The 16445-nt window shown below is 36.7% G+C and overlaps 1 protein-coding gene across 5 annotated transcripts in view; it reads right to left on the bottom strand.

Moving 5' to 3' along the window:
* Nucleotides 1–10310, bottom strand: part of DLG1 (discs large MAGUK scaffold protein 1) — a 72371-nt gene extending 62061 nt beyond the window's left edge. For 4 of the 5 annotated variants that reach the window (XM_057377851.1, XM_057377853.1, XM_057377852.1 and 1 more), the window contains exon 1: nt 10027–10309. In XM_057377851.1, the coding sequence (XP_057233834.1) occupies nt 10027–10254 (228 nt within the window). In that variant the 5' untranslated portion in view covers nt 10255–10309. Of the gene's footprint in view, nt 1–10026 lie in introns of all 5 variants that reach the window. The other variant, XM_057377854.1, reaches the window with a different exon arrangement.
* Between the last annotated feature and the right edge of the window lie 6135 nt (nt 10311–16445).

Raw genomic sequence — 16445 nt, 5'->3', positions numbered from 1 at the left:
AAGCAGAACCACCAAAGAAGACAATATCATAAATATAAGAACTACTCACTATTACCTGCCAGGGTAAATGATAAGCTTAATCAGGCTGGCCTCAACCATGGGTGGTTACAATTAAGCTGTTCTAACACTCTGCACAGATGCAAAGATAACTTTGGATTTCTGGTTTGCATTTCTGACTCTCCTACCCCCTTCAAGAGCTCTTCTTGTACCATGATAGAGCAAAGACAGATTGCCATGGATTCCCGAGGACGAAGGAATAAAWACCCCTAGACCTCCACTTGGATGATATGCAGGTCTCTCCAAAGAGTCTRGACAGAAAGCACAGCAACAAAGATGTACAGTCTGAAGCATGTCAGGCTCTGAAGAGGGATGAGTTAATGCCCAATGATTTAACAATGAGATTTTGAGGACGGGCAGGTCATCTTGGAGCTGTAAAATCAGTCCAGTTAAGTACTATAACAAAGATATGAAAGTTTTTCTGGACCCCAAAAGGAAAAGACATACCCACCCAGAGACTGTGGATTAAAAGGATGGGTCTGAATGCCTGTGACTTGACTTTAGCTCAAACCATTTTCAGAGTCAACCAGAGCTCTTGAAAATCATATCTATGAGCACTCTGTTTTAAAGACACACCACTAGCAGGCTAGATATTCTAAACTGCAGGGGTTATCTGATAGCTTGATTTTGTGTTGGCTTTTTTTTAACTCAGTCAACAAATTGATTCTCTAACCTAGTTTCCTCCTCAAACCCCACAGCATTTTACAATGAACTCAAATGAACTTAAAACTCAGAACTTATAATATAAATAAATAGCTTTGAAGGGGGAAAACAAGGACAGCAGAATATCAGAAAAATCACAGATGGTGAGGATGAACTGAACTGATTTGAAGACAAATCAGTCTGAAGCAATTTATTTACTGTTTCAATTCTTTATTGCAATCTTTATCTACAAAAACAGCCTAGTGAAGAACAATTTGCACTGCTGTTACCCAAGCCAAAGTAAAGCAGCAAAGGCAGTGACAGGCTCTTCCTTGCTGAGATAGGCAAAACTAGAGTTCCATGCATGAGATAAATGAACACCAGCAAGGCAGAAATGGGGAACCTGGACCTACAAAACTATCACCAGTACTACCATGCAGTGTATTACAGTTGTTCAATGACTAAAATTTTCAGGTGCTATCAATCTCATGCAAATACAAACAGAATAGTCTGAACAGAACAAAAGTTTCAACAACCGAACTCTTCTCTCTCTCTCTCTTAAGACTTAAATTTGGACTCTTGAAGACTTACCTTACTGTCCCCTTCTTATGTGGGGAATTCAGAAAGACTTACTTCACTCAACTTAATTTGTCCTGTCACATCTCTCAGGGGCTGAGTTTAATCTCAGTTATATTMAAGATCCATACATAAAAAATATACAGGAAGTTAATATTTTAATCATGCTAATTTGTGGCTTTTGTTTTTGAAATACTAAGCGAATGTCCAGCACTGAACCCTTTACAGCAGGCTAGTCATCTGTATTCACCAAGTAACTCAACACTAAGCTCAAAACAGAATTACAAGGCTCCTCATTAAGTTCATAAGTGCCATTGAGAATGAATTTAATGCATTTAATTTGCAACTTAAAGCAAGGCCTAGAAAGCTCCTTTTAAATAACATCAGCCTTAAGAATAATAGCTTTCATTATAATGCTAATGTRTCCACAAAGAAGCCCAAGCAGGATTTTAGCATCAGAAAGAGCCCAGACAAAAAAAAAGTTTATTCTAAGACTTTATTATAGAAAAATAATGGCAGCTCTTGGGTGTCAATATTTTCGTTTTTGATATTCACAGTAGAATGGGTATACTGTGCTAGGACACTGAGATGTGATAAACTGTTCACGCCTAAGAACATTATTAYATAAAAATACAACATTAAAGATTGGGTACTGTTTACATGTTTCTCAGAACACATAATTTGCAATCATTTTAAAATTATTCAGGAAAAAACTAAACCTGCCCATTCTGTTATTTCTAATTCATTCAAATATCAGAGAAGTCCTATACCTATGTAGCTCTGATACTGAAAAGTGATCTCATTCAATATTAGAAATATGTCAATTAATTTTCAGAACTATCTCACTCCTCTCCAAAATGTTTTTTGTTGGGATTTTTTTTTTAATTGAGTAATCTACAAGTAAATCTACCATTATTCATAACATATGAAAACTATGCACATGAACCTCATCTTATCTACAATGTAATTAGGATGAGAAAGATTTGGGTTCACTTACAGCACCCCACTGGCCTTGAAGCACTTAGGGGACAGTCTTGAAACAAGAAGCAATGAAGTGATTTGAAGCAAGTCAGTGAATCAGAGCTAGAGTTTCCCATTTTAAGGTAAGTATTTATTATTTGATTGCCAACTGTCAATAATTATTCTGTCATCAGTCTACTATCTGTCTAAAAATATTTTTATAAAATAAATAGATTTGCCCTAAACCACTGCAGATGAGCAGAACACCATTTACCTCACATTAACAAACAGCAAACAGAAAACCACACCGGGAAAGTCATCTATAACAACCCATTAATTAAAACCCATTAGCTTTCAGGACATAAATRTCTGGGAAAAAAAGGAAAATTAATTACTGGATTTACACTTAGCTAAGGTAATTTAAGTGCCTAATCTATAATATGTTTGAAATTTCAAATTCTTCATTAAAAAGAAGTCTGTAGAAAGGACTGAGACAATGGTTTTGACCTCCGAATTTACAATTCAGGAAAAGCAAAACAAGATTAATGAGACCTTCAAGAATGTCAACTATTTAAAAAAAATTTTGTAGTTTCCTTTTATACTCTCTAACACTAACAGCACTACACAACACACTCCTACTGATGTTTCTTAACKAAGTCCTTAAACATTGAGAAGCCATGAGACTTCAATTAAATCTTTAAACCACTTAAAGGAAAATAGAAGTGAGGTTATGACCTGCATTCATTTACCTTCCTACCACAATCACTGAAAAAGCACTTACTTTCTTGCATCCTCAGAACAAGATACCAAGCTAAATGCACCTTTAGCAACACTGTTACAACACTGGAGGCTGAGGGAAGTTCTGAGTTTCAGGCTGACTGTGACAGTGAGGTTCAAAAGTTTCCACTTTCAGAGCAGTGTCCAAGCTGTTCCTTGCCCCAACAGACCCGGACTAGTCCCCATCTGTCTCTACAGAATAATGAACTAAAATAAAATATTCAACAAAAAACAGAAACAGTCAACAACAAAACAGAAAAGACAAATCTGACTCTTCAATCCAAGGAAAGGCTATTTTCTTAAAAAATACCCTGAATTCTGTTTCCAACACCATCTTGCATTTACAAAAACTTTGAACAAAATGCAGAACAGGTCCCRTAACCCCAACTCTCCTCCCTCTCATTATGCTACAAACAAGCAGAAGCTGCTCTTTCATTGTTGAATCCCTGCCACTAAAAAATGCTGGCCAAGTTCAAGAAAACTCACAGACTCAGCATTACTAAACACRCAATTCACCTCCAGCTCTTGGAATCTCTACTAGAATAGGCAGAAATCTCTGAAAGTAGCACAGGAACTATCACAGCTCTTTGACCTGGGTTTATTCTCTTCCCTRCCTCTCTGCTCTGGCTGCTGCTGAAACCAGGGCACCACCATGACAGACATCCCCATYGTTTTCTTATGCAGTTTTTCTTTTCCAATGAGCAAAAAAGTAAGTAGAAAATAGTATTTTACAGTATCTTCTGCTTCATCTGGTTATGGCTGCTGAAGTTGAAGGACAAAAGTTGATAAAAACTGAGCACTACAACAAAGGTAAAAATGACCACATGGAGAAACAGGGTGAAACAAGTGAAAAATTAACACTGAAAACTATGAAAGAAGAAAGTGGACTAACAGATAGGTAAAAACAAATTAAGTGGTAATACTATAAACAGATAATTACTTAATCACTTTAAATTTCRAGAACCAGAAAACAAAATCTATCTTATTGTGCTGGATTCTGAGGCTCAAACCCAAATTAGCAACTGTCAATTAAGCTTTTCAAGTCCTGCATTACCCGAATTTAAGTGACAGCAGTAATGTATGGTGGAAAAATTAACACCAGACAAACCCCAACCTGCCAGCACTCCTGCCATTTCCCAACTGCATCAGAACACAAGAAGATTCCAYGGCTCCAAGATGGGCAGCATTGAATCTACTGTACTTAGGAGATGGTACAGCAAGAAAAAAACAAGAATATTTCTAATTCTGACATACCTTAGGGCAACAGCTGGGAATTCACCTGTTACTTTTATCATTAATCACATTCTCTGAGACTAATAATCKAACCACTAGTCCTTTCCAGATACATTTCAACATTAATTCCTGCCACTCTGATCATCTCATGACTGACGCATCACTGAAGGGATGAATCTATCAGTTTGCATTTCCTTAGGAGACTTGGCGATTTCTAGGTCAGGTGATCATGATTGTTGAGTGACACATAGAGGCCAGAAACTGAGATTCTATTCCCTGAATTTAACTTGTACTGTTGCCAAGCTTCTGAACGTCCTTTAGACATTTATTCTGTCTTTTTTTCTTTTCCTAGTGTAATTTCTTAAAAAAACATCAAATAATACAATGCACCATAGACAGAGATAAATTATTCTGATAGTTCATGTCCACTGGAAAAAACAGCACTCCAAACAACCAGTAAAAGTWGCCATACTGGATGAGAGCAAATGCCCAACTGGTCAAGAGTCTTAACAGCAGYAAAAACTGACAGATGGACAAGCAGGAATTAGACATATGCCCAGTAATTTTCCCAGAAAACAATCTCAGAATGTGACAGTCAAGGTATTCCTGAACCACTCTCTGTAACAGCTTCATGCCACCTGCTCTTTGCAAATCCATTTAACTCCACTTTCAAGCCATTTTCTTTTTGAGACTTCAAAAAGAGCATTTTGTCCACAGTGTTTTGTGTCGGTGACTTCGACAACTTTAGAAGAAAGTTTACAGGACAGTTGTGACAGATTTGGAATCAGGCATCTATTACAAAATTTCTAGTTGATAACTCTCTTAATTTCATTTTWATTTTATAAGTCTTTAYCATATTTTCCCCTCAGGTTGTTTTTTTTTCCTGGTTTATTTTTAAGTGATCTGTCCTTATAGATAACTAGATGATTATTTTTGATGCTATATCCTTTCTAAGACATGGAAAACAGAATCCCCACAACATCCAAATGATACACAATAAATATAATCAGATCATGTTCAGTTTTATTTGCTATCACTTCTTTAATAATACTCAACATTTCATTTACTTTTTTCATTACTGCATGGTACTAAGGTGACATTTTCAGACAATYATCAGTGACAACTCCAAAATCTCTTTCTGGAAACAAAATACTTCATTTGTAACCTATCATATCCCTTTTATCTCACTGCACCATTAATTTAAAGACTTTGATGCAAGAACCATAGTTTTCAAAGATTTCTGTAATTGTGACAACATTCTGTTGATCACACCTTCCCACGTAGATTTTAATCYACATGTGCCCTGTTTTCAAAGATGTCTTTGTTTTCCCTTTAAAAAAGAAGCTGACCTGTCTTAAGYATATCAGTTTATCTAATTACCTGTTAGTTATTTTGTAATAATAAAGAATTTCCTGAAGTTCATACAATAAGGAAATCAGAACTTCTTAGCTACAGTCTCAGAAAGTACAGCTTAGCTTCTTTTAAAAACAGCATCATATTTGCCTTTTCAAAATTTTTGTTCTAGGAATACAAAGACAGTTTAAATAAAAGGGTCACACACAACATAACAGTTCAGCCATAGTAAACACAAGTTTTGTAAGAAATCCTGAATAAATTTCATCTCCTATTGATCACGTGTGCTTCTAAATGCAGTAATCTAAATTCTATTGGCACCCGAATCTTATCATTCTCAATACAGTAAAATGAGTAGTAGGAAATAGTCTGAGCTCAAAGGTGGGACAGCCCTAGCTAGTTTTCTTCTTGGAGATAGGTATCTACCTTGGCATTCCACATCTATCTGGGAATATTGTTTTAAGTCTGTTCTATCAGCGCCTTCATCAGCAATATTTCATGGTCAATTTGCATAGCACTTGATTTAGAATCCAACTACTCAAGTGCTSCTCTGTAACGAGGCTTAATGTGCTCAAAGCTTAGAAAGCTGGACACAGAATTTTCCTCAACTGCATTCACCTTTTTAAATTAGACTTAAAAGAAAAATTAAAAGCAGTAGTAAATAAGTGCAATAGAGGTTTTTTTTTAAATATATATATATATATATATATGTATGTATATATATATATGTGTATATATATATATATATTGCTTTCCATGAGTTTACAAGCTTCAAAGAGCAGTTTAAAGCCACTCTATTAGATGATGGATCAGAAATTGTGATGCATTTTGACATTCTCAACTAGAAACATCATTTATCATTATACTTTTTACGTAGGGAATACTAATTTATTACCCTGATTTGGCAACTCCATCATGTCACACTATGTTTTTAAAATGCTTATTATATTAGTATCATTCTTTAAAATTACAGATGTCTTTTTCTGAAATCTATCCCTACATTTTTATAGTCAGTGACCATACCGTCTCCTGACTCTCCTTCAGATGGACTAAGCAGAGCTTTTTAAGTTGTCATTATYAAGGTGTTCCTGAATATCATCTACATATACATCTACAATTATACAATGCTCTTCTGAACACTCCAATAATTTATCAATTAATATAATTTATAATTTATTTTATATTATTTCAGACTGAATACCCTACATGCTACAAACAGAATCCAGAGTTCTTTCTCCAGTGGGAAAGCTGACTCCTTTCTCACCTGCTACATCACACTGGGTATTCAGATATAGTTAGTTATCTAAGAAAAACAACTACAATTTACTTAGTAAATTAAATTTGCTTTGAAGTAGAACTGTACCCCAGAAGCACAAGCAATCTTTACTCCTCTTCCTACTTTGCTATGAAAACCAAACACTGCTACCTGGGAGGAACATCACACAGGCTGCTCAACTGACTTCTGCAGGCATCAGTCTTAGAGAAACCATTTAAATAAGCAAATACACAGACTGTGAGGCAGCACTGATAAAGAGAATAAAGGAGGAAAAGCTAGAAGACTCATCCAAAACATTCCCACRGTACATCCGAGGAAGTGCCTCACAGAGCAGTAGGAAGAAACTGAAGATTCCATAATCAATGGAAAATCCTGTAATAGACCTGCATCCCATGAAACRTTTCAAGTACTATTAGAAGACTGACACAGCTACATGGATACTAGTCTCCAATATCAACAATAATGCTAACCTTCATACAGTTTAAAAAATATTAGCAGCTTACAAAACAACCCAAAAYTTAAGCTGACTGCAAGGATATGAAAATAAATTAATGAGCAATTCTATTTTACCAGTGGTAATTTTACCAGTATTTTGTCCTGASTTCTTCTCTTCCGTGAAAAGTATGTATGAGGTCATCTGGTTTTACGGAAATCATTGCTTAAATATACCATTTCCAAAAAAACCATTGCAAGGGACAAGAATATACAAAGGAAACATTTTAATGGAGCATAAACTGAAAATTCATAAATGCCAAGATCAGCTTACAAGAGACAAAATGAGTCATAAATATCTGGTATCTGTCTGGAGAACAYGTCAGCTCAACTACATCCTAATGTGCAGTTAAACACCAACAAAAAGAGAAGGGCAGCAAATGCACAACAGAAACAAGCTGTAGAGCAAGGCTGATGTATTAGACAAGTGGGTTATAGGCAGCGAGATGAAATCCAATACTGACAACAAGTCACATGGAATAGCAATAAACGGCACAGAGACACCCTGAGGAATACCAAACTGGAAAACAAGTCCAGAAGTGCTTTGGTTGGTGGCAAAGGTTTTTTTAAATTATACCAGACAGACAGAAGACAATCCATGCTCTACTTTTATAGGACTCTTTCAGTCCTTCAGTGTGCTCTTTTGATACTGAACCTTGTGTGTGCATCCACAAAAACCTGGTATGTGAAAGGGAGCCTTAAGTCTTTCAAAAGTCAAGKGACAGAACTGCACCAGTTTAGGCATTTTTGACAGTTTCTTAGGGAATGAACCATCACCTGGTCATATGGCCATGCTGGTCAAATGAGGATGAGAACTTCAACAACTTGAGCACCTACTGTAGCTGCAGTTTCCAATGTTGGTAAACCTTAATGAGGCACAAGAAAACTTCTGTGGCTCAGGAGAGTCAGGAAGCACTATTTGTTCACCTTGGAGTCCTGGCAATTCCTGGAAGAAACTCAAATAGTAGCAAGAAGTGACCACTTAAGTGGTCAGTGGATGATCACAACTAAACAAAGGTATAGTTTAAAAGATATTGCAGCTTTCTGACTACATCAAAGAGTAGGTGACATTTTTTTTCTCTTTTTGTCATGCAAAATGACTTTCAGGGAGAATATTGATGTAATTAATCTTGACCTGTACAGAAATGACTGTTGCTAATGCTATTTTGGGAAAGACCAGAAAAAGCATATCCTCAAATGGATTCAGGAAAGACGGGCTGGGTGCTGTGGTATTAACAAGTCGTCAAATCTCAGTACTAAATTTGGCTTYTGTACTACATTTTCTGAGCTTCCATGACAGACAGCRYGAGGTTAKCAGCCTTTGTTGTSAAACAGGAATTCTYCTATCCATTTTRTAAGGGATAAAATGGAGGGMCAGTCCCAACTGATCAGAAGGATTKCTCCTAAATCCTAAYYGGAGAAACKTGTAGAGCTTTTCTGAAATCATCTATAGAACTATGCAATCTTCACTTGAATTAAATTTGGGAAGAGATAWAAGAAACAGTATTAAAGGAAGCATCCTTTCTCAAGGAGGAATGCATCCACTGGGACCTCTCTGCTGCAGAGACATTACACGATAAGCAAAATGTGAACGGTGACGTTATACCAATAAACAATAAGGCACTTCATTTCACCAGCTCATGAGAAACATAACATGAGGAGGTTGATGTTTTCCTTGCATTTTCATCTTTTGTGGATCTGTGAAAGTAATTCAGAATTGAACTGTACTGGAAATGATTTCACAAYATGATTATGCTTGAAGTTCAGCAAACAGCAGCATGTTCAAATTAGTTTGAACTCTCCCCAGGGAGAGGGAGTGATGGACACATTTTTCACTCAAACTATCATACCTATCTTAAAACAAAAAAAAAGAAAAGAATAAGGGAGTTCAAGAGCCTACATGCTTCACKGAAAATTTTAAAAAGTAATTGTTATCCATCAGGAGAAATTTAAGTTCCTCCTTTGATTTGGAATACATATAAAAGCAGTGGCCCAGCAGAGGTTCTAAGTAAAAGAACCAAATCCTTCTCACAAGATGCTACATAGCCTGCTGTGCACATAAAGATTTCAATTTCTTTTATTTAACAAAACAATTTTTCTCCTTGAGTTACTATAAATCCCAGAAAGGCTGTGGACACAGTTTACCAGGACTCTGAGCTGAGTATAAAATAGAAGTCTTAAATTGCACAACACGATACCATGTCAGCTCCCAAACATGGATGCACAGATCATTCTAAAAGACAAGGTCATGTTTTCTAAAAATATCTAAGAAGTTACTGTTGAGCTAAATTCTTCAAAGTAGAGGAAGTATTCTGCCCATTCTTAATCACAATTGAGGGTGCTCTTGATGTTGTGGACCAAAATAGAAGAACAGGAAGAAGACGGTTTTCACTTTAGATTTGGTGGTTCTGTCAGACAGTAATTTAGTTAATAATTGTATTAGCTGGAACATGTACAGCAGCTTTGGCAGCAAAACAGAAATGCTATACTATAGGAGCCATGCTAGAGCTGTTCAGTAAGCTGACAGCTGGTGAAAGACAGACTGGCCTTATTCGACTTTCAAAACATTTTGTCAATCAATACAAGCCTCAACTGAGAGGGCAACTATCACAATATAAAATAAATTAGGAAAGTTATATAACAGCCCTAAAGAGTCCTACCTTTTTCATGGGCTTCCATGAACTTGGCTTCATACAGCAAGACCTTGTTAGTCCACCTGAGTTATTAGCTGAAGACAATGGATTAAAAGGGGATCCAGTGTCTGCCCAGCCTGAAGATTCAGAGTCGTGGGCACAGCGCAGACAGAAAGCCCCTGTAGTAGCAGCAGCAGCAGAATTCCAAAAGCAAGGAATTCTGTGTCTCCTTTGTTTACCAGATTTCTGACTCATTCTGAAAAAAAGCAATGTTCTTGAGATACAATGCAACAGAAATCTGAAGAAATTACGTTACCAACTCTGAGCGAGACAGAGCTGTGAAAGAACAGGTGAGAGAACACGGAACCTGAAGCCCTGTGGCAGGAAGCAGAGGCTGCAGGTAGCTGGAGCAGCAGTTCCCTTCCTATCACCACTCCTTGAGCTCTTATCAGCAGCGCCGTGCTGCAGGTGATTAGCTGAGGTAACAAACTGCACACGCCAGCACTGCATTCACACAGGGAAGGGAAGGAAAGGAGCACAGCCCCAGCGCTGCAAGGCCTGGGACCATTGTGACCAGCAGCTTGCTAACAAAATCTACACRGCATTACACATGTCGTGGCAGATATTCTTTAGCAGTTTTAAAATCATACCAGTATCAAAGCATCTTATCTCTAAAATGTCAAGCAAATTTCACAGTCTTGAGAAGTTTTCATCTCTACTGTACACAGAAAGTGTTTACAAAATGAATCAAAAGTTCCTGACAAAGTSCTTTAATGCTTTGGTTAAACTGCCAAGAATTTCCTACTATTTCCTTCTATTGAYTGGAACACACATTAATGCGTTCCTCTTACAGAATAAATTCATACCATTTTTATCTCTGCTGCAATGCCATCTTACAGAAAAAGYAACTAAGATTTGCAAAATAAACTCATGCTTTTACAAATGTGTGATTCTACATAGATAAAAATTAAGAATAAGAAGGAAACTTAGTATTGTGAAACTCATGTTTCATTTTCAGAAGGAGCTGTGTGATAGAGAAAATCATCCAAAACATGTACTATTTAAAGCTGTTTTCACCTTCATTCATCCCAATATTAGCAGCAATAATATATAAATATCCAATATATACATCAAAATACAGGAAGCATAATAAATATTACCCTAAGAAATCAGTTTTTGAAGAAGCACAATAAAAGAGCGATTAGGGTAGAGACCTGACATTTTTTTAATCATTATCTTTTTAACACACCTTAGAGCAGCTGTGTGTTGTCTGATTAGACATAGTTCTAGCATGTACAAAATGCTATGTCCATAATAGTTCAGTGACTCTGAAAGCAATAGTCTAGGCCTAATGGCACAGTAAAACTTTTATCAAGATGTTAAAAGGAAGATACACAAAGTCAAGAAATGACTGAGCTCAAACAATTCACAAAAGCAGCTGATAAGCTCTGAAATTTAAATCAAGTTTTTGAAATGGCTAAGTGGATTTAGGATGATTTTTTTCTGCCCTGCACCTTCTCATCTTTCCTWAGTCATGTGCTAGAAAATAGAAGTAAAAATTAGCACAGCAGATGAAAGGAGCTAAATAACTTTTCAGTATCAAATGCCGCAAGTGTATCATGCTCAGTTATGTGCTAAGAACAGCCTCAGTACGTTGCTGTTAGTTCAATGACATGTGAGATTCAGACAAATCAGTTTCTGGATCTGTRGCACAGCACGGGCCAAATACCAACAGTTAAAATGCTTTCTGAGACATGATAGCTGGAGYGACTGGCAAGAATAGGGGCTTCTCAGAGCTCTGTAAAGACTTCAGGGAAAAGCAGTGCTCTGGATACAGCTATCTTCCTTGATGCAAGATTTGTATCTCTTGTTAGGACTGTACTTTAAAATACCCAGTATTTCTCATTTGCATAATGTATATTTACTAAGCTCATAGCCCAGTTATTCACCCTCGTGACAGCACAAATTTGTTCCATGCTTGGTTTTATCATTACCTTCCATTTCATACCACAGATTGGCTTTTATGAAAGAAATGAACAAATTTGCTGACAAAAATTGAAATATCTGCTCCTAATTAGATTCCTTAATTCTTCTAATTGAGTGACTTACACCACATCACAGAGAATGAGAAGGAAGAAACAAAAAAGGCCTCGAATTCCTAAGCATGTTAAATCCGCTTCCAGGACTCATAAAGAATGCTGGTGTTAGCTGGGCATTGCATTTGGGCACAGGTGCATTCTTCTGGGCATAAACCAAGGGATAACCACAGCAAAAAGCAGCACAACCATATCCATCACCAGCTGCAGCCTTGCTTCTTTAGGATGCTCTCTACTCAAAAAATACCCTACCCCAAAATCAACCCTGCTGGGGTGAGGGTGACCCAAACAGGTCCCAGAGAAGAACCAGCATGGGCTGCCCCATCTCCAGGAGTCATTTCCCTGTCACTGGRGACAGAGGGAACCAAGCAAGTTCATTCATTATCCTTTCATGCCATCCAAGAAAGCCAAGCAAATGAAGGACCAGCWAAAACTGGAGGTTTTGYAGAAGATTCACGGGGAAACAGGATRCAGCTACTTTAAAAACCATCAAATTGATTTTGTATCTGTTAAAAATCATGATGTCCCAACAGTAAGAACTCAATAAAGCCCACAATCACAAGCAGAATTTCTCCAGGCCAGGTGAGAGAAGTACATCACCTCTAGTTACTTATTTGGACTCTGCAAATGTGATCCCATTCAAATGATGGGGATAAATCTCAAATGAACAAATAAAAAGCATCAGGAATGTTCAGAATGCTACAACACAGAATACAAATGGAAGGGAACCGAAAAAACAAAATTGCACCAACCACAATGAACAACCTCCAAATGCCTTTTTCGCTCCTGAGGCTAGAACAGCTGCAATGGGTGGATAAGGTATGAGCACAGTACAGCACCTTTCCAGAGGAAGTGTTTTTAATGCATTACTTCTGAAGAGGCTCATTAASGTTTTTTAAACAACCACTTCAAAATGTTTTATATTTTCTCCCCTCCTTCTGGCCACAAACATGTATAAGCAGCGCTTTTCAAAAAAGAACTGTCATAGCTAAGAAGAAATTTGGCAGGCTTTCCCAGAGGTAAGCAATCTTTTTCATAGCAGAAAAACAGAATGAACACTGGGATATTCACAGAATCAGGGCTTTGGCTTGAAGCAAACTCAGGAGCTTTACCTGGTCCAACCCTCACTCAAAGCAGAGGCTATTTCATATTTTATTTATCAGCAGATTTCTAGGCCTGACTATTCAGTCCAATTGCAAGCTTCAAGCATTCTAATATTACTTCTTCAAGCTTTAAACCAATAAGAGCAACTACAATTTTTATTCAAAAGGTTAATACTGTACATTTTGATTTTTAAAAAAATAACAGTATTTAAAAGCTTTTATGTCTACCTAATGCATMATTTGGAGTTGTATAGTGACGCATTAGAGAAACTACAGGATCCATCTTCCATATCATGTACAAGATGCAATAAGAAAGTCAAAATTTCCCCTCYAAGCTCTCCTATTCATTGTTTACTCCAAATTCATAAACAACAAACCAGGTAACAATAAGTAGACTTCAGAGGAAGTGCCGGTTTATCATCTTTGAAACAACTACTAACAGATATAAATTAYCCTAGCAAAATAACAGTGCCTGAGTGCAACAAATTTTTCCTTCTTTTACAAGTTTTTGTAGCATTTCAGGTAAAAGCATTCAAAACATCCTGACTAATAATGAATTTCACTTGAGAGTAAACAAAATAAGCATAATCTCCCACATTTAAATAATTCTGACATTTCAKGTTGCTCTTTAAGTCTTAGTCAAATTTTCTAAAGAGATACTCGTTTTCTAATGCCAGTAAGTTTAAACTTATCTCAGTGTCAATCTAAGGAACTCATCCGAGAGCCACACTTAAAATTTAGCTTGCTTTCACCTGACTTTGAATGATGATTAATACAAACGTTACTTAGAGCAGATGGACAGTAAAGTTGAAAAATATCACATCTTTCTTACAGACTGCACTACTGAAGTATACCCTGTATGTAAGGAAGACACTCGATCTCTTTATGTACTGTTAACAGCCAAAAAACCTAGAAAGATGTTACAGAATAGAATTTGTTGTGCTATGCAGAGTTAAGGTTTTAAAATTATTTAATTCTTTAGATAAAATTCCTTAACCATTAAATACGTAATGTCTATTTGATTTGACATCTTACTACAGCTCTGGAATACRTATTTCTTAACTACGTTATTGGCCTCCCGAGCCAGGCAGCAGAATGCAAACTACATTTTTCAATATTTCACTGTTTCATTAGAACACCTCATATTTAAAATTGCTGGAGGCTCATCACTTGCAAAACAACTTAAATAAAAATCAGACCTCATTCAGTGCTTCCATTTTCATGTTCTAATGCTAGAAATTATACAGAGCTCTTTAAAATATGAAAATGAAAGCAGACAGAAAACGCCGTTCATAAATAAGAGATTATATGAAATCATGCATATATAAATAATTGCTCTTTCTGACTAGCAAGTAGCCAGAAAACATGCAGACACAATCACTTGAACAAGTGGCACATTACCTGGGTGGAGCTGGCAGCCACAGAAATGCAGTCAATGAACCCATGTCTCCGRGTGAAAAATGCCACTATCTGCTGCCACCGGGAAGGCTCAGTCCGTAACTCATCTGTTGAGCCTTTCTTTGCCCACTGCTTCTGTTTGGGGCCTGCAGAGCTGTGGCTTGAGCCAGTGTTGCTTCGACTGGCACGAGAATAGAGGAGTGTGTTATTTCCGAAAATGTAATTCATCTCTGCAGCTCTGCAGGTGGTTGCCAGGCAGTCTTAATTCCCTACCAGCTGCTGAGTGGTGAATGAGCAGCAAAAAAAAAAAAAAAAAAAAAAATATTGCAGATAGAATTACAGCAGCATCGTTTACAAACCAGGAAAACAAAATTCTTGCTAGCTGATGCTGTTTTTCTTCCAAGGCTTTGCAGCCCTTACATCCCTTCTCTACCTGTGATTACAATGATGAGTATAATCTCGAGCAATTTAAAAAAAAAAAAAAAAAAGGAGGCAGCAAGCAAAGGTTTTCCTTCTTTTTCCTTTTCGGAACGCACAGGATGAAAACCTCGCTTTCTCTTCCTAGCTGCCAACAGATATTTAAGGGCAACTGGATAGCAGGTACTGTAGAACGTTACAAATTCACAGCTAACAGGATGGTGGTGGATGATAACAGCTACTGGGTGGAGAAAGCACAGATCAAAAATAACCAAGTTTCAATCACTGCCTGTAGAAATATCCAATAGCATCTTTTCACTTCCTTGCTCGCATAAATTATGAACCTGAAGCAAATAAAACAAGGAATATAGAGCAGAACTGCCCTTGTACACTGATTCTGTCTTAATGAAAACATTTCACAGAGCAAAATTACTTTAACACCATGTTCAAAACAAATATTTCAGAAACAACTGTTTGCAGGTTTCTTCTTGGTTTTTCCCCGTTCTTTTGTGCACAAAACAACTATAGAGGGAGTGAATCACAGTGCCACAAAACAGTCATTTTGTGTTGTGTATCAGAGGATGTCTAGTGAGGTTGTTCTGCTGTGGTWTGGGTTTTTTTTAATCAGCAAAAAGATCAGAGAGATCAAGATTAAACACTGTAAGCCCACACTCTGTAGTTCTTAWTCTGTGAATAATGTGTCATGTACATAACCCCTACACGCAAATTTCTGTGACTACTGTGAATATCTTATGAAAACAATATATATTTATCTTTGTGAGTCAACATTATTCATACAAGAATAATTCAAAACAAAGAATACTTACTGTTCACTAATGACTTTTCTGTAAGATTATTTTGATTTTCCATGCACATGACAAGTATTACTGTTTTAGGTGTGCATATTGCCTGCTCTCTTCATATTAAAAAAATAATTCAGAATAATTATCTGAACTCAAGTTACCTTACAGCACTCACCATTCAAATTTTTATAGACAATCATTTTTAAAAAAAATCCTCCAGCTCACAACAGAGGGATTATTTAGGAAATCAGTTAAATACTAAGCTTTCAATAAAAGCTCATCTCTGGAAACCATGGTATATTTCTACAATCATAATCACAGCACCAGGGCAAACATTTAAAAAAAGCAGAAAACTCTCCATATGATGAACAAAGGCAGAAAACCTCCTTACAACACAGCCACAACTTAAAGCCACATAATTGTAAAAATGCACTGATTCATGATGTGCATTTTAGCACATTACCAAATTGCCCCATGTACTTTTTGGGGCGCAACATAATCTTCTAGTTAACAAATTCTCACTGACAGCTATCCTATTCTGAGTAACAGTTTCTTCCTGCCAGTTTATATTACAAGCAGAAATAAGAAGTACGTTAATTGAAATCTGTCGTAGTGAGATCAATGCACCA

The sequence above is a fragment of the Malurus melanocephalus genome, unplaced genomic scaffold (assembly GCF_030028575.1).
Source record: "Malurus melanocephalus ecotype Western Australia unplaced genomic scaffold, MMel_1.1 scaffold_328, whole genome shotgun sequence".
Lineage (NCBI taxonomy): Eukaryota > Metazoa > Chordata > Aves > Passeriformes > Maluridae > Malurus > Malurus melanocephalus.
This window is presented reverse-complemented; position numbering and strand designations above follow the sequence as displayed.